Here is a 19,730-nt window from a genome sequence, read left to right as displayed (position 1 = left end):
ACTGAGGTATCCCAGGGCTGGCTCATATATGACACAGGGCAGAGCTGGGACCAAGCCACACACCTCCCATTCACCCATCTCCAAATCATCAGCCAGCTCCTGAAGGTGTCAAAAAAATTTTATGCTTACTAAAAAACTTTGGAGATTCAAAATGAAAGCCCTTCACAACCCAAAGAAAAGGGATTACTTCCTTGTAATGTGACTCTGGTCTTCTGCATCTAACTGGGCTACAGCTGAGTATATCATCGCAGTGCTTGCACGTTTTCTATTTAGTGTCATAATAACACAGAGAAATATTACATTAAAGTCAGTACTGCTCTTCTTCATCAAGACTGGATCACCTGTGTATTAAACAAGGGAAAAAAACCCACAACAACCAAAAACCTCTGGAGCTTCTGCCAAAAGCTATGTGCTCTGATTTAACTAAGGTCCCCTAGGAGCTCTGCACACGCTAAGACAACAAACTGAAGGTATTTTGTCTTGTGCAATTTGGATATAGACTTAGGTTTTTTCAGAAGTAAAATAGAAACATGACACCAGTTCAGCCCCAGGTGTTTTCCTCTCTCCTCCTGTTGTTCCTCATGGCAGCTTTCCATATTTGAAGGCTATCACACATGGAAACCCATCTCTTATAACAACCCACAATCATTTATGTGACTCTCCAGACCAAGCCCACATAAGAACCATGTGGAATCACGATGAGGGAAAGCAGGTTCAGAGATGATCCAAACAACCATCATGGCTACACTGCTGAGAGAGATGTCAGTCTGAAGGTCACTTCTAATGCCTCTGGCTGTAAATACATAATATGCTAACTGGCTGCTAAAGAGTTCTTGCTGGGCTGTCAAAATATTTGCCCATAATCTCTCGTGTAGTCCCTGGTAGGGATCACTTCTCACGAGATGATCACTTGAAGCTTCTCTAAAATACAGAGCAAAAACATGCCACTAAGTGTTTTCAGAAAAATCAACTCCCAATGGAAACCCAGGAGGACAGACCAACAGATCTTCTCTCCCTCATGCCCACCACACGTGCACCTCCAATGTGGAGTCCTCTGATAAAGAATTAAATGACTTGTGGGTAGGAAATGACAAAGGGCAATTAAAATTGTATTAAACTTTCTCATGGCTTTTCTCTGGTGTTTTCTGCAACACAAATGGCAGAAGATTAATTTGTTTACTGTCCACAGATGCAACAACCACAATTGCTTCCCGAGGAACATTCAGTACAGCAACACTGCAGGTCCCTCTCTGCCACCACAGCATTTTTCCACAGCATCTATTAGGGACTGCCACCACTGAGAATGACACGAGGAGCCCTGCCTGAGCTCAAAGAGCCAGGCCAGCTTACAGTTGGGAAGGAGAAAACCTATGCCATCTGCTAGAAAGAGACCAAGGGAGACATCACGCAACCATGGGCTACGATGCACCACAAAAGAGTTTTGCTAAGGGCAAAATTCTTGCTTCTCCATTTAAATCAGTATTAAACTCATGCCATGCCACTCCTCTTGACTTAAAAATATTACCAGTGAAAGGAGAAGCCGGTTAACAAGATTAGCCATAGAGGTGTTTCCGTACACGGAACTACATGACTGTGTCCTTATACGCAGGCATAAAAACTCACAAAAGGGTTTCCACTGAAGCCCATCAGCAACTTTTCACCCAAGCAGCTGCCTATTGCTGCAGATAAAACTCTTATCACGTCGTAGTCCGGCCCACTGCATGTTAAGGACATTGAAGTGAGAAGGTGAGCAATTCGTTCAGGCTACTTCCATTTTTGGGACACAACTTTGACCTCAGTCATTTGTTTGGGCTGTTCCCATTACGCTTCCCTTTTCTGAATGACGATCAAAGTTCTCAGAATAGCGGGAGGAAGATCTCCTCCTGGGCATTGCAGCAGCTTAGGATGTGTCAGATAAATGCATCAAAGAGGAGATTATTCTTGAACGCTAAAAACCCACTGGAAATATATATGACAGCCCCAAGGCAGTCTGACACTAGCATCCCTCAGCTGGGGCTGTTAGACAAACAGCTCATATTTTACCCAGAGTGAAAAAATCGCACACACTGGTTCTCTAACACTCTTTAATCTTAACACAGCTGCGGGCTTCTTTCAGCAGAGAAACCTTCTGGGTGAATGTGACCTTTGGATAAATCCTTGCATGTTCTCTGTGGTGGTATTTATTGTTACAGCCAGGCTAATGATTCACTTTGTGAACAGCCCTGGGAGGGATCGTTTTTTCCAGCAGCCCCATAGCCCTGTAAACGTGTTCCTCCATCATTGTCACACCTGTACTGCAAAAGGGGAAAACAAAGGGTCAACCAAAAAAAAAAAAAAGTACTTTCACAGTTTCATTTGGATTACTACACAGAAAGACATGTTTACAAGATATATAAGGGAACACTAAAAATTTTTAACATTGAGGCAACTGGCTTCTGGTAGACTCTCTACAAAGTTATTACTGTTCTCTGGAAACACTAGCTACCAGGGCATAACGCATTTTCCTGAGCCAAAAGGACAAGTAAGAGTGTCACTGTGCTTGCAGAACATTCCCATTCATATCAGGCAGCGGACGCTGCAAGAGAGGAGGACAAAACTAATTCAAGCCTTGAAAACTAAACCTCATGTCTCTTTGCCAGCTCTCAGAAATACCATTAATCTTAAGATAAAGCTGGTTTTCTTGCAGTTGACACCCAATATCACAAAAATTGTTTCTGTTCCTATTGCACATAAGCATAGTAATCCTCTCTTGGTCATTCCACACTCAGCTCACAACACAATCCTTTTGCTGAGCCACCAGGAAGCCTAAATTTGGTCTGACCATGTAATTTGACAGGCTCCAAGCTGCCAAGGGAGGCGTCAAAAACTCCTGGCTAAACTGTTTCTGTGGGTCTAACTGTTGAATGGGTTATTGGGCTACTTTGTGAAATACAATCTGTATAGAGCCCTGAGAGATGAACTAGCCCCGCTCTCGCCACTCAACAAAAGATGAATCAAAGAGTTAGTTCATGTCAAACTGGAGGGTTTTCTCACATCTGAATGGAAAGCAGACTCAAGAATTTTATTAGTACCTTAAGCTTGAAAATGAAGGATGCTGCCAGCCTCAAGCCAGCATCTGCAAGAGATTAATTTCATAGAGACTGTTAAAAAAAATCGCAGTGTTCAGATCTTTAGCAATGTATATAATTCAGGCAACAGTCAGAAGCAGGCAAAAATACATATGCTGTATATGTAGGAGTGATAGTCACGTAATATGTTGGTTTATGAGATCAAGGCTCTGATCTCTGACTTTCCTGGCTCAAACTCTCTTCTCTTCAGGCACCTGATGTTTTTAAATGATAAAACTTCTAACACAAAAGCAACAGCAACGGTGACCTGGAATGAGTTCAGCTGTGCTTTCTTGCTTCCCAGCAAGGAGTCATCCATGTCACAAAAGTCACCACATTGCTTGCAGTAATTCTGAGACGTAGTCAACGACTGGATAGATATGGGGATGATACCAACCATGGACTTCAGTAGGCTGTGCTGTCACAGCCCAAGATTGAAACATAACAGTGGGACACCACAAGAAGCTCCTATTACTGCTGTTCATATCGTACCCACTCAACACACAACACTCCCTCCCTTAGGCTACCAATCCAGCATTTTCATGCACTCTATGTAACCCCAACAATTGTATGCCAAAGGGGCATAGCCACAATTAAAAGGCTCAATCCTATTTTATGTAAAGCATTGTAACAAATACTGTAAGAAAATTTTGAGTCATTCTGAAAGACGAAGAAACAAGTTCCTATCCTTGCAAAAGGTTTGATGTTTATGCCATGCAACCTTCTGTTTTCAGTCAATATCCAGACTTGGGAGGCCTTAGGGGAAAAAATCAAGCTTAGTTTCCTCTCAGTCAATATTGGTTCTCAACTCAATAAATCTTAATATTGACCACAACATAGAAACCAGTAACTGTTTAGTATCTTCTTCTGGGTTTTAATTATAAACACTGAGGAAATTTGTCAACTCCTGACTTCCTAGTCATATGGAAAAGCTTTTAAGCATTCTGCGTAGACCACTGTCGATCAGGCCCATCACAGTTATGGAACCAAAACATATTCCACCAACAATTCTCTGAGCATGTACACAGGATCTTTAACCTTGGCACGACTTTGAACGAGGTGCCTGCATCTGCTGCAAGGACCATAAAGATAATAAATAGCACCTTTTTATGTCACAAGAGTTATTCTTTCCAGTGCCACAGTTAAATTTCCTCTGACCATATAAAACTGTAACTTCCATACACGGGCAATGTTGACAAAAATCTCTGTGGAATTCCATAACTAGAAAGCATTCCTGGCCAAGTACTTTGTCATTTGGAAAGAAATATGAACGCCAATGACAGACAAAGAGAAATAAAAGAGACAGGTGAAGGAAATTCTGGGGGCTACAAGGCAGCGCACAGTTTGCATGCAGCTGGTAAAGAGAACCACGCAGTGTGAATTCCTCACCTCAAAAACCAGATGGGAATCCTGGCCAGGGATATCGCTTGGCTGCCCCATAACACAGGCTGTGGCTATGGAATAGATTATGTCAATTCAGGCAGCAGTCTAGACATCCTGGGAGAAAGCATGGACTCATGAGAGAATACTCTGCCGAAGAAGTTTGTTCTGTCGTTGCCTCTCTGCCACCATCTTTTGTGGGATTTCACCTGGCCATGAAGAGCGGTTTCACAGGTGGCTGCTAACTTCATTCTTCATCTGCATGGGACTGATGGACAACCTTCAAGCCCCTTCAAGTGATATTTTGGTGATTATTCTCTATACTGTCAGCATATCATCTTTGGCTTTGGAAACAAGGCCAAGGAGCATGTCCCTCATGCCATGTGGTCTATAAGCCTTTTTCAAAAAGATTATCTGTATCCACAGCAAATCTTGAAATCATTGAAAGTTTATGTCACCCTTTGGGGACATCAAGGACATCGGTGATCATTGTCATCACCTTGCCATGATGCAAAATATCCCTCCAGAGAGTACGGAAATTTTTTTCATTAACAGTGGGCTGAGAAAGAGAAGAACCACGTAAACAGACAGATGAGCAGAACGACAAAAATAGGCTTTCAAATTTCAGACAAATCCTTGATATCCAAAAAGAGAGTATGGGGTTCTTCTTGCAAATTGATGACTCCTGTTCCAAGAGTAAGTCTTTAGTCCATGCCTCAATCCATTACTACCTTTTGACTTATTTTAAGGTTCTTACTTGCCAAAGACACATTGCTGCATGGAGCATTATGAGGTTGTCATCTAACTGGGCCTTACAGGAGCAGAGAAGATTCAGTACCTTCCTAAACATATTAGCAATGCTTTCTTCTGAAAGTTTGAGAAGAATTTTTGCTTTGACAAAAATAAGACAATACACTTCTTGTGCATGTGAAACCTCTTAAATCCCATCAGAAGGACTTGAGCTTGAGGACAGAAACCAGGAACTTTCAACGTTTTAATCTCAAATCTGCTTTTGGCTTCCTGAACAGCAAAGAACTCTTTTTTCATTTCAACAACTTTGAACCAGGGTGCAGTGAGAATTAAATGTTTACACTGTAATTTGAAAATGTAAAGTGCTAAGAAGGAGCACTTAGGAAATGAACTTTGTAAACTTTTTCATTGCTGCCATGGTATCCACCATCTTCAACAGTCTCTTACTTCATGTACTCATAGACTACATAACCTTAAGCATTCACTCACTGTAAACTACATACCTCACTTGAGAGCTGATGTACAAAAATCAGCTGTCTGAATACCTTAACACTTACGACAGCTTCCTCTGGACTCATCATAAGAGAAATGACTTGTTATTAATTTTCACATGCTGGATTTATTTTAGCTTTTATGTTTCAGGAATATTATATAAACAGAATGTTAGTTGTAGGAGTACCCAGGAATGCAAGAAAACATATGGCTCCAACTCCCTTCAGTATTCCCAGCACATTCTCCACCAATTTTAATTTCAACTGGCTTAAGTGGGGGAGTCAGGGAGAGACTGAAATGCTCTCATCCTCTGCATATCATGATGAAGAGGTGAAATCACAGCACCTGCTCTCACATATGCGGAGCCCTCCATTTGGGTGAGAACATAACCCTACTGCTCCCTTTGGGAGAGGAAGGGACTGTTTATGTTTTACTTTGGATCCAGCGGCATTTTAATTCTACCCTTGCTCCAGGATGGCACTGGCAATCTCATCTTGAGACCTCATCATGGTAGCATAAATCTATGCCTGCTCTGATACGTCCATCAGAGTTAATTACGGGAGCGGAGCCACACACACGTGTTTCTAAGTGGCATCTCAACAGTTTAAAGGGTAGGTGAACCTGACACACATACCCATGCATCCAGCCTGTGCTATGCACCTTACCCAAGATTAGCTATTGTGATGGTAAATATTTGAGATGGATAAATACATATTCCTGTATTACAACAAGTACCTCCACCCATTCTTGCCTTACTTCCCACAAGTCTGCTCTTTGCCCTGGTGTTGCAACACCCTAGGTACAATAATCCTCAGGTGCCAAGATTTGCCGTGGGGGGTCACGAGCTTTTGCTGTCATGTCCCAAGCCCTCATCAGCACCGGCCCTGCCGCATACGGCTGTTTAGGACCTGTGGCCTTGCAGTTAAAGGAGGGCTGTGCCAGCCTCTCATCACGCTGCCGGTGCCTGGTGCTCGATCTGCTCTTGCTCTCAATGCTCCGCTGCCCAGGGAGCGAACATTTTGCAGGTTGAACGGCAGCAGTAGAAGCCTCCTGAAGCAGCTCGTGCTGCGCTTGTTTGCGAGGCTCTGTAAATCACCAATAATGTGAGGTGCTGATTGCTTCATGTGCTGTGAAGACCGAAAGAAAAATGAGGCTTGAGTAATTAACAGAAGTTAATTGCTTTACACACTAGCACTTTGCACGCTTGAGAGAGCAACTGTGGAGTATGGGACCTCCACGTGCCTATCGATACAGCGAGCCTTTGTGCGGACGGACAGGAGAGGAGCACATTTGCCTTTATCCCGGATTGCTACGTTGTACCACAGACAGCTACTAAAAAGCTGACATAACACCAAAGTCCCCAGAGATCTTGAAGACTGGGAACAACCCAGATTTTTTGGATGCCCTGCGATATTTAGGAAACAACAGCAAAACTGAAGGAAAATCCTTCAGCTATTAAAAACACCCACAAGAAAGCTTTCAGTTAAATATAACCCATGTAAAGTCTCCAGAATGGACACCTCGCATGTGGCAAGTCAGCTCTCCAAAGAACAGTGAGAGCAAGCTCAATAAGCTGCTCAGAGCTGTCAAAACCTTCCTAAGGCAAACTTTCTACAGAAAAGTTTTTTGTGGCTGTCACAGCTCACGTCCTGCTTTGTCTGGTTATCCTGCCAGAAGCATAAATGAACTCATAAGAATAACAGGAGGATTAGGTTAAGCTTATTTTTAAAACGTTTCCCACAAATTCGTCTCATTTGCCTGCTTATAAACACCCTCGTTCATCTTTGCTGTGTGTCTAATTAGGCAGGATATACTGCAGGTGGCTTAAAATAGGAGCTGAAATATAGTAGCTTTGCAGTTATGCATGTTAAAGGAAAGGTAATTAAAATTTCATGCTATGAGATGTAAACTGATCATCTCAGGGGCCTGAAAGGGATTTCTCCACCATATATGACATGGCACAGTTGGCCAGCTACAGTATGGGTGGGTTTCCTCTTCCTTGCAACACTTATTAGCCTTTGCCCAAGGCAGAATATGAGATCCGATGGGCTGGTTTCTTGAATTATTCATTCACGGAAATAGACATATTACCGTCAGCTAAGCATCTCTGGATTTTATTTAAAATCAATACCGCAATAAAGTTTAAAACATGAAAAGCTAAAATTAAATTAAAACAAATTAGCAAAGAAAGCCCTGCTGTGAACATGTCTTAGAGGTTCACTAAAATGAGATCGAACAGAGGTCTTGGATTTTGTAGCAGCCGTAGTTAAAATTCTGCGGTACCTGAGAGAGACATAGGGTGGTTTCCTCTGATGATACTGACAACTTTTCTGAATAGCACCTCCCCAAAAAATGGGATTTATTTTTGCAGCTAAAAAGAATACTTCAGTGTAGCAAGTATTTTCGCTTTGGGAATGGATCAAGTTGCACCAAATGGCAGGTGGAGTCTTTTAAAACATTTCCACAAGGGAGGATATCACTCCGCTTTTCTACCAGTTCCTCCCCACACCTGCTCCCCTCCTCTTTTTAAAAATCACGCATTGTATTATATTACTGAAACATCAGGGGTGTTTTCCAGAATGTGAAAGGGCCCTTTCCAAAAATACTTATTAGTGTATGCAACAGGGATGTGCCTGTATTTTGCCCTGATAGTCCTAGGGCACACTCATGCTTACTGTGAAATAGTGGTATTTTAAGATTGCAGCTTTCATAAGGACATTTGAGATGGAGACCTCTGTATTAAAGAAGTTATTCCTAGGGCATATTTAAAAGGCTATCAGATAAGCTTTGAAAAATGTGAAGGACAGCAGATCTAGCATTGCAGGCTTTTCTACAAACTTTTTACAGCCAAGAAGAACGAACCACAAGTGAACTCAAGTTAGTGAAACACAGAAAGGATCTCTCAGTTGCCTATGTCCAGACAAACTAGGTCTTCTGCCTTGAAAAGCCACCTCTTAGATTTCCCCTAGGAAAAAAGTGGCAAGCAGACAGGATTTGGGAGCCCTAATATGAATGCGTTTCATTTTGGCTGCCCCAGTAAAGAATGCACCCGCTGTCCCTGAACCAGCTTAAGCTTTCTTAAATTCTCTGTGGTACAGCAAATGTCGGGAAAGTTAACCAAGGATTACTAAGTGATCCAAGAGATTACTGTAATAAACCTGCATGGTACAGGAACAGTCACAACGATAAAAACCCGTTGCCCGCATATCGCAGAATTCCCATGGACTTCAACAAATCAGGATTTTATCCCATGACTCCAAGGCACTGTAGAAAAATGAACAAAACCACCCTATCAAGCCTGTCAAAGGTAATCCAGGAACAACAAGTTCTGAGAATGCAGTCTATATTGACAAATGAGAAAGGCATTTATTGTACCGTGCTTTTCTGTTAGATGTCTCCCCCTCTCCTCCCTTCCCCATTGTTCCTACCATTCCTTCAGGACCATTTTTGTCTCAGTCAAACTGACCTTATATTTTCACATAGAGTCTCACATCTGTCAGACACTGGGCAATGATGAAGACAGTATTTGGTTATGAAACACCTGACTTGAATTTCATTGGGCCAGGTAATAAAGCAGAAAGAGATGAAGTTTTACTAGGCAGAAGCAGGTTTTTGTAATAAGTCTCTATATACCTGCATGCGTGATAATCACAAATGGAGTTCTTTCCTAGGAAAGAGAGAAAAGAAGCCTCATATTGCACTTGCAACCAGTAGGAAATAACATCTCATTCAGTGTAAAAGGACAGCATCAGGTAGGGTTGTGATCATGTAATTAGGTAAGCAAAACAAACACATTCCAGACATGCCATCCTTTGAAGGAAAGGAAACTTCCCTGGGTTTTAATCACAGAGTAGTATACTGCTTCATCTGGTTTTCCCATAAAAAAAAATATTTCCTTGTTAGAAAAAAAAAAATCATTAACTTTCCATATAGGGAAGCACAAAGTGGGTCATCGGGGAAGCATGCGCTTCTCAGCTGGAAGCAACCCACGGACGATCCCAGGTGAATGGTGTCTGTCCAACACCATGGTCTTGTCAGATTTTGGAGCCCTCTGTACCCTCATCCCCCCACCCCTCCCCACCCCCCCCCATTCCCAATACCTCAACAGGAAAGGAGACATCTGTGAATCCTCTGGCATTGCTTCAATGTTTTACAGCTGTAATAACCACCGATACGAAGAGAAGAATGTTTTCTAGCCCCAAATTCCTGAAGTACTTTTCTAAACAGACACAAGTGGATTGGGCTTGGTTACGTGAAAAATACCCCGGCAGGAGCAGGGGTGTGGGGGAAAGATGAAGAGGTATTATGATCTGCAGATAATTGAGCTCAGCTTGGCTTCAGATTTATCTTTTCTGACCACTCAACCTATTTGTCCAAATCCAAACTTATAATCCTTAAATCTAAACAGTATTTTTCTGGCAGCTTGCACTCATTCTTGGCTACATCAGATGAAAAATACTTCATGGAGGAGGCTTAAAACAGTGGTGATCTATAGACTTATATACATGCGGCATTTTTGCAGTACTCCTTATCATCAGCATATAGGTAGCAAAGGTTGGTGCTTGCTGCTAAAAATCCCGAACGGCATCAGACACTAGAAAGTCCTTTTTCTCACATTTGTTAGCACAGTCAGTCACCAGCAGTGTAAGTCACAGCGTTTCTTACTTGTACATCAGTGAGTTCATCATGGCCTTACACAAGATGCACAGGCTGACATTTAGAAGTAGTTTGGGGAATAACGTCTATTTGTGTAGTGGCATAAAGTAAAGGCAGCAGGCAGCCCAGCTAGGTATGTGTGGAGAATGTGTTCCCAAGCACCAGTGCTCCAGTGCTCTGCTAAGTGTTGGGAACACTGACTCTCCCAGTGCCTACGCATTTAGGTTCAGTCCTACGCGCATTTCTCCAATGCAGATCTGCAAAGGATCACCTTGCATAAGTAGAATGAGATAAAGCAGAGTATTTCTGTACCGAAAGCCTGAATTATTAAGCACTTAACAATGCAACTGAAGCTCCAGTGGTAACTTCAAATGGATGGAAGACTCCAAGAAACTGAACAGAGCAGACTGAAAAGTGGAGCATCTAGCTCACAGGAAACTCAAGTCCTGGTACAGATTTGCTTAAAAAAAATTCAATTATTATTTCAAGTATTTTTAAGTTCCTTTCTAACCAGAAGCTCCCTGGGTCGTACAGCTGCTCAGTGACAATTTCACCAAGAAGCAGAGTAAATTGTTTCATCCTGAGCTCCTCTCTGCTGTGGTTACGCTGCTTCTAGTAGCCAGAGTCGCAGCCAGCTTTGGGCAAGCGGTCTGACAGGCACTGGAACATCCCTACCTTAGCACGAGCAACAGCCCCTGCTCTGTGTCGGGTCTGCAAGGGGACCAGCCATGGCTTCATGCCATCGGTCCTTTTTTCCAGCCAACATCACTAGCAGGAGCAATGTCAGGGACAGGAGCCACCCTGTTAAGCAGTCAGAGCTACAGCCGCCCTTCGGTTACACCACAGACGAGCCCTGGAGCAGCCCGGCCTCAGCTGGAGCAGCACAGGCAAGTGCTGTGCCCACATGCACAGCCAGGACCAGAAAACCTCGCTGGGAGAATTTTGCAATATGCACCCTTGGCAGCACACAGAGGGCTCCAGAGTTCCCAGTTTCACCCACCCCTTTAATACTTGAAACGGGCTTTTCTGAAGTCATTCTTCAGCCTACATTTGTTTTGCACCATCCTGCTGAGTGAACATAGGGGCATAACCACATGAATTTTACAGCTGTAGGACATCATTGTTAACAAGGGGAAAAAAAACCTTCAAACCCTCTGCTTCAAAGCCACAAACCCTTGATGCCCATCTTTTCAAATAGAGCTCATAATTAACTTAGCAATGCTACGGCTCACATGCTCTCTGCAGCCATTCATGGCATATCTGTCAAACTTAATAACAGGGAGCTGATGGACTACACAACATTCCAATTTATACTCTAACTCTAAACAATAATATTTTCTCTAGTTAAATGGAAATTTTTAGAAAAACTGCAAGACTGCAGTAGTTAACTGCACGAAGTGAATTGGTTAACCAAAATAGAAACTCATTAACTGATTAACTGAGAGCTAAGATGGAGTAATGTCAGCAGAATCACAAGGAATATGTAAGAAAAGAATTGCAATAAAGTAGATTTGCAATTCCTGAATGTATTTGATTAATGGACTCAAGCAAATGAGGCTATTACTATGTTAATTACTGTTTGCCATAAAATACCGAATAAGATTAAATTCAAGTCTTTGAGAAAACAACATACCTCTTAGGACAATTACAAAAGAGAAAGGAGTAACTAATTATTTGGTATGCTGCTGTCTGTTAAAAATGTAATAATAATAATAGCGACAACAAAAAAAAATAATAGGAAGAGTAATAACAATAAAAAGACTTGTCTCAAGAGTTAGAAGCACGAATTTCCCAATCTCAATTGGGGAAATTTACTGCATGACAAAAGCAAGACATCGAATATTTTTCCAAAGTTATGGCAGTAGTGAGAGTCTTGAGCAATGTCTAACTCGTCATTTATGAAACCAGATGCCGTGTAGGTGTATTAGAGATGGGTGATATACTGATATCACGTTGATGTCACATTCCAAATCTGTCCGTGATACCAAACTATTAAAAAAAACCTTCTAGTAAGCCATGGATGCTAATGAGGGCAGGTGTTACTAGGAATATGAGTCCTGTGCCTTCAATTACGGTGCCTCCTGCAGCCCAACTTGTCCCTGTGTCGAGCAGCGTTGCTGTGCCTCTCTCACTGCAGTCCCCGCACCCCTTTTGGGGCTGCCTGCTCCTGTGCCTCCCAAAGAGGTTCTCGAGAGGCATCAGCCATAGCCAAGCAAAGCAGGCATGGGGGCACACCGGGGGACCTTCCTCGCCTGGCCTCACTGGGGCTGCAGCCACATCCAGGCCCCTGTTTCAGCACATCTCAAAGATACATGATGAGATCATCCATGGAGCAGGGCTTGATGAGCAGAGAAAGTCCTCTTCTCCTTCCTCAAGTCCCCAAAGCCTCATCCCAGAGCTTAAACAGTACTGTGATTGTTCTTGACAATGTGATAGAGCTTTTCCTGGTAACAGCAGCATGAGAAATTCAGGTGGTATCACCTATTTTTACTGCTGCTTATACTCAAGAGCATCTTCAGAAGCCTGACTGCAAGCTTTACTGCATACATGGTCGAATATCCCCTCTAAAAACCTGCTGAGAACCTTGGTAACTTTTTCTTTTTTTGGCAAGGACTAATCCAGGATGCTTAGCCATATTAAAATATCAAAATAGACAATGGTGATGACTGTCACTGCTAATCTCTTCTTTACCCAGGCTTTACTAAAATCTCCTGGAAATTCAAAATTATTTCCCTGCTTAAAGAACTTGCCTCCATAAAGTTCAACCCTAAGGGTTATTTTTAGAGTGTTACTCATGAGTACTGAACAACTAGCAATGCATTAAAGACAAACAAAAAATACCAACTCAAAACTAAACAAAACAAACCGCAATTAAAAGCCCATAAAATGTGTCTAGCTACAAAACAAAGAATTAAAAGAGTGGTGTAAAATCAGATGCTAAAATCGTTAGTTTGCAGTCTGGAGTATTTCAAAATCCTTTCTTGTGCACTTACATTGTGCTTTCTTCTACCACACGCTTTGCAGAGAAACACAAGTCACCAAAGTTCACAACATCAAAAACAGGGTTAAGGGCAAGGTGCACAACCATTTCTCCTAAGGTGTCACAGATTTATCAAGGTTGAGCTCAGGAGTTAACTGTTCTTCACCCCACAACCACGCAGCTACATCTCTACTCTTTAAAACATTAACCATATCCTTTTCACCTAACAATCACGACAATCTTGCTGTATATGTTTTTTGGATGGCTAACAAAAGGAGAAACTACAGCTGTAAAAAGAATGAGACTTAAAATGAATTTGAGACCTCTTCACAGAAATCTCCTCGGTAACACAATGTCAGACAAATGTTTGCAATGCATTGTTCACTGCCTTTTTTGGTATTTGGAGAAAACACACCCTAATTCGTAATGTTCCTGCTGAGTTTATTTCTATTTCTGAGAATTCTTATTAACAGCAGGTCACTACCAGAGCAGCATAATGAAAATGAGGCAATGTTGATAATATAGGCAAGAGTGACCAAGAAAGGTTAACTCTTGAGAATGCAGTATTCCAAACAGAAAAATTCCATAATATGTAATGTTGGAGGGTAAAAACTGACAAACTATTCCATTCAAAGAGGAGATGAACAGAAAAATGAAAGAACCTGACCCTACCATTCTGCCTCTTCTCTTCTCTTACTGCTAGGAGCTTGTTTATAGTCAGAAAAGCAGAATTGTAAATATTTTAGGTATACCTAGCCTGAAATTAGAAAGCATTGACTAAATATGCTTTTCTAAAACAACTCAGTAAAAATCTGTAAATGTTGATTTAAATTTCTTTTAATGGTAATTTAAATTTTCTGCAAAAGTACATCACCAGCAATGGGTTCTTTGAAAAACACTCATGAAAAATGCAAATCTCTTACGTACTCATATTTATACTTATATACACACACATATTTATATACACAAAGATTTATGTCAGACTTGAACTTTCTTGAACAAGTGTCCCATAATCATTACCTCCTTGCAGGAATTTCCTAGTATGAAAAATGGCCATGGTCATTGAATAAATTGTTTGCTACAACTTTTGCAATGTTGCAAATGACAACTTGTCATTTTCTAACAGGAAGTAGCATTCTACTAAATATTATTATTTTATTTTAATTTATATATTATCCTTGAGTCCTGTATTGGGAACTGTGCATTCTAACAGCTGGCAACATCTAAGTGGGAGCAAATGAACAGTTACTTCTGAAAGAATATGATGGTCATTTCAACATAAAGTTTCCTTAGGGGAAAAATAGATTTTTCTACAAAAGCACATAAACAAATTAAATACTTGCTTGATTTCATTGTCTTTCCCAGACAAATAGAAGACATCATTTTAAAAGAACAGAAATGCTCTATGGTAATTCTTGTGTGCAAGCATGTAAAGATTTTTTTTCTGGCTGCTGTAGCCAAAATATAAATCATTTTCCTCTGTGGTGTCAGGAAGTGTATTGCACTAAATTAATCATGAGCTACTATAAAAAAGGAACAAAAAATCCACTGCAAACTGAAACAAATCTTTCTGTGCCTGTTTTCCATTTGCATTGTCATCACTTACCTTTAGAGGACGATGGAAGTGAGATGGGAATGTTGCTGAAATGCATTCAACAGACCGTGTGTGTGTTTTAGCATCTCTAGTGCTTTCTGCTGTGCCTCCAGCCATTGGAAAAGATAAAGTATTATAACCTGCACACAATATAGTCTTCACTCTTTGCCAGGCTCCTAGCACAGGGATACACTATAGCAAACTAAATGCAGAAGCACATAGACTACAAGCCAAACTGTGTGTCATCTTCTAGCATTTCCCAGTCACAGACACATTCTGCTGGGGTAGATAAAAGTCTTTCTGTCTCATTATAAAAGAAGAGGAAAGGCAATTCATAAGGGAAATGGAGTCATTTTAGAAAGCTTTTCCTAATAAGCCCAATAGTTCAGCAGATGTGCTCAAGTGGGGAAAGCTGGGAGCGCAGAGATCAGGCAGCTCCATCCGCCATCATGCAACTGTGACTCGGGTTGCTTTTATCTTTTATGTCAGGCAGTCAAAAGAAAAGCCAATTTTATTTACTGAATAAGGGGCAAATAAACTCATGCCAATTAAAAACCAGAAATGATGTCTCTGCGGTTTAGACTGGAAGCATTTTAAAGATAAAAAAAACTTGAATAATTTACTCAGACAAGGCTTCTAGATCCTCATCTGTCTCCCTTTGCTCCCAGGGCAGGATGGGCATATACCGAGCTTTTTGTTAATTCTCTCCGTTCAAACTCTCAACCCACAAACTACACCATCCAAGAGGCACTAGTAATATTTAATATCCCTGCTTTAATAAAGTCATTTCCAAAATGCTCCTGGGAAGACACACTTCTCTGGACCACAAGCAATAGCAATTAAAGTCAGCCTCAACTTTACAGCTGACTTTGAAACCATAAAGAGCTTACCAAAATGTTTTGAAGGCTCCAAAAGTACTTTTTCTCTAGGTGATCACAAGCCTGCCTGCCTTTCTCACTGTTGGCTGCTCGGGTCTTTTATTAGCTCAGGATCATCTTCTTCTGATTCCTGACTCAGAAAAACTTGTCATAATGTAACTCCAAGCCTCTATACTAATTCTTAGCAAAAGCAGCTCAAACCATGTGCTCAAAAGCTACTGAAATTGGGCCAACCGTGTGGTTTTTCTCCTCACACAGTAACTTACTATCTCCCTCCGCAACAAGCCACACTTACCGGTAAAATGTGGTATAGTCCACCGTTGAATGACAGCTCTGAAACTCCCACGCTTTGAGTTTCTGGCATTCCCGGTGAGCTCGGAGTTTCACCCTCACTGTCCCATGACACAGCTCGGGCACTGGTTTTCGCTGCGGGCGGCTGCAGAACTCGTTGGACTCCACACGCCAAGATTCGGCAAAGTCATCCACATCAAACTTAAAATTCCCGTCCCCCCCAATCAGGTCATCTCGCTTGTGCCCGTTGTAATTGCCACACAGACCACAGAGTTTGCCTTTCAGATGCGGTGCAGCCATGACTTCCACAAAACTGTCTCCATCCCATGAAATTTCCAAGCCTAATAAAGAGATGAGACAAAACACACAAACAAAAAAAAAAAAAAGAAGAAATTGAGGATAACAAACCATGCCTTATGTTTGTGAAACAGTGTTCATGGGAACCTAAACAAAGCCATTGGCTTCCTTCTGATAATGTTGTTAGATTTCTATATACCTCCCAGTAGTAAGTGCCTCTGGCAAGTGTAGTGTTTCTTAAATCACAGTCAATTACAATACACTTGTGCCTGTCTCTGTTTATTTTTATTCTTCCTTGCTAATGAATGGGGTTATCCTAAAAAATCTGGAGCCAAGGCAGAACTACTCTCAACATTGAAAGAGAGCTCTTGCAAAATTCTGCGAACTGAATTGGCTAGGGCAAATTTCTAGCTGATTTCACAGGGGGCCCAGATATTCAGCCATTGTCACCCATTGCACAGGTCATGGGCATACAAAGGTGCCCATGCCCCATGAGACCCCGCCAGTGACCACCATATGGAAAACATCCTTTTCTTGCCCGCAAAGCTGACACTGATCACTCATTTTGGTGAATACAGCTGTTCCAATACAAGTACCTTATTTTGTGTGGGTAGAGAGAGTTAAAAAGATGGCCATAAAGAGATGTCAGATGGGTAAAATTGGTGTAAGAAGGCATTCTGAACTGGATTCAAAGTGTTCACTCGAAAGGCATTAATAACCAGCCTTCTGAAGTTGTCTTCATAAATCAGCAACACTGAAGAATGATGGTAAACATCTAACCTTCATCTAGTGGCTGGGATGTAAGTGCTCTGCTACCATCTCTTTTACAGTAAGGTTTTGCACTTGTAGTACATCAAAATCAAAATTACTTTCTGTGGGTGAAATACATTTTATCTGTCTGTACCCATCTAAAATCTAGGTGTTCAGCTTACGCCAGCTGTCTGGGCCCTCTCTTTGATGCAGAGAAATAGGCAGCTCTGGGTCACAATATGGGTGTCTAATGCAGAGGGAATAAACTAGCTTCTGAATGCCTTTCTGTTTCCAGTGATACTCTAGAGGGCCTAGAGATCAGATGGAGACTAAACTTCTAGTTTTCACCTGGGTGATTGGAAATTAAATTAATTCCATCCTTTGAGGAGTAAATATGTATCTCTTAAGGGAAAGCAATTTTGGTATCATACGGGATAAAAACAACACCAAGAATTACTGCTGCTTAACTTCTACCCAAAAATGGCCTTTCTTTTAATTATTTCCAATGTTTAATGAATGCTACTACTTCACATCTCTGCAGTAACCCTCCATCTGTAGATAAATCATTTTGCTGATGTTAATTTATTCCCATAAAGTACCTGTGTGCGGCAATTAGTTAAGGATAAATACAGGAACCAGCTTTTAAACAGGATAATCCAGATTTTACCCTCTTCTCCCTGCCTGGCCAAGAATACCAAACAGCATCACTCCGCAGTGCAGGACTAGGGCTTCCCTCCAGCTTTCTACATTTGCTGTGTGGGCTGGCTTAGCACCACCCTTTCCTCTTGTAAATCAATGCTTGTCACTATGTGATCCAAATCCTGCCCTATCCTCATGTAAGTAATTAACATACCAGTGACTCAGTTCAAAGCTGGAACCCTTCCTTTAGCAACACATCCTATTGTCTCTTATGACAATTCCTACCCACGCCACAGAGAAACAGGGTGAGGCTCAAACAGCAATTATGGCTATAGAAGGGGTCCTTTGCCATCGGTACGTACTGTCCTGACACTTACGTGGTTTATACCGTGTCACCAAGAGTTTGAGGAACGGTTTACCCAGCAAGGTTGTGCAGATAATTCTGCATCACTGGCCACTACAGTCTATTGCATCATCTTTTCTTATCACTGTAGATTAGCACTGATAGCACAAATATATCCTGAGCTGACTATGCCTGAAAGCAGTTTCAAATTATCTAGTAAACCCAGCATGGACAGGGCCACTGTGTCCTCCTCCAAAGGCACTTTACACCCAGCCAACTGAGAAATTGTGCAAGACTACAATCGTTAACGAGGCCAGCACAGTGGCAAGGAGGAAAGCTGCTGTTTAAGCTGCTTCATACATTATCATTGCTGGACAAATTCAAATTCCAGCTGTCTTTGCTTCTGACAACGCTGAACAAAACAAAACACAGCTTGATTTGCAGACACCAGATTAATACTGCCGCACTGGCATTTAGAAAAACCTTGCCATTAACTTATAAACTAAGATTTCTTCGGACTTGAGAATCATATAAACTTTCTCAAAGCTTGAAGCATCAAGATCCAAATTCTCAGACAGTTTTCTTCAGAAAATAACTCCAGTTTTTAAGGCGGTGTTCAGCTGCTTCCCCAAACAAGCTCCCTCAGAAGCTGCTGACTTTAAGGACAGCCGCAAAAGACTAGCTAATGATTCTATCAATTTTCCTCTTACAACTTTTTTTCTTAAGCTAAGACTTACTGACTTCCAGTGAAACCACGCAAAATTCATTACGAAAGGTTAACTCTAAAATTATCCTGAATATTTGTGTGTCCTTTGTGAGAGTTAATCTACTTGTTACATGTTGCTCTGTGAACTCTAGGTATGCAGACAAAAAATAACAGAATTATGACTTTTCATCTCAGCATATAAAAATGCACATTTTTAAATCTGGAGATTCCTGCTTTGATTACTGGATTTGATTCAAGAGACTCGCAGTTTAACTACCACAAAAGGATGTACTTTTCTCTAGCTGGTTATTGTTCAATTAGACTATATTCTGCTGTAATTGTTCAGATGGAAGGATAATTTCTTTCTTTGATGAGTAGCCTAAAGGTTTCTGTCCATAATGGAGCTTATTCCCTTTTGGGGTAATAAGGAAGGGTATTTACTCCTACACACAATAATTTTGTCAGAGCCTGATCGCACTGTGCAGTGTGTGCTGTTTTATTTGTTCACAAGCAGAAAATTCAGTTGGTCTCTGTAAACCAACAAGAGCTGTGACAGACAGGATTATGCTACAGAGCAATGTTTGAATTGGTGTCCTTGGCAGACAGAAATTGTTTGGAAGAGTTTCTTGGTGCCTATACCCCCCCTTTCCTTCCCCCTCAAAATGGATGAGTTTCCCATTCATTTGGACAAGGATCAGAATCCAAGATATGTGAAGCCAAAGGATGCAGCATCTGTCCCATCTGGGGATGTGCAGAAAAGCAATATTCTCTGAGTTACTTTTTAGGAGTTTCCAATTTTCCCCTTTCTTTGAAGGATACTTAACCAATTTGTTACTTGATTTCTTAGCTTGGCACACTATGTGTTCT

General features: G+C 41.4%; 1 protein-coding gene across 2 annotated transcripts in view; it reads right to left on the bottom strand.

Annotated features, from left to right (window-relative positions):
• The window catches only part of BMPER (BMP binding endothelial regulator), a 153,115-nt gene that overhangs the window by 34,305 nt on the left and 99,080 nt on the right, over positions 1-19,730 (bottom strand). For both annotated transcript variants that reach the window (XM_054192782.1, XM_054192784.1), the window contains one exon: positions 16,133-16,469. In XM_054192782.1, coding sequence (XP_054048757.1) covers positions 16,133-16,469 — 337 coding nt within the window. The remainder of the gene's footprint in view (positions 1-16,132; positions 16,470-19,730) is intronic.

Source organism: Rissa tridactyla, chromosome 2 (assembly GCF_028500815.1).
Source record: "Rissa tridactyla isolate bRisTri1 chromosome 2, bRisTri1.patW.cur.20221130, whole genome shotgun sequence".
In the NCBI taxonomy this organism is placed as follows: Eukaryota; Metazoa; Chordata; class Aves; order Charadriiformes; family Laridae; genus Rissa; species Rissa tridactyla.
The sequence above is the reverse complement of the archived record's forward strand: the minus strand, read 5'-3'. Positions and strand labels throughout refer to the sequence as shown.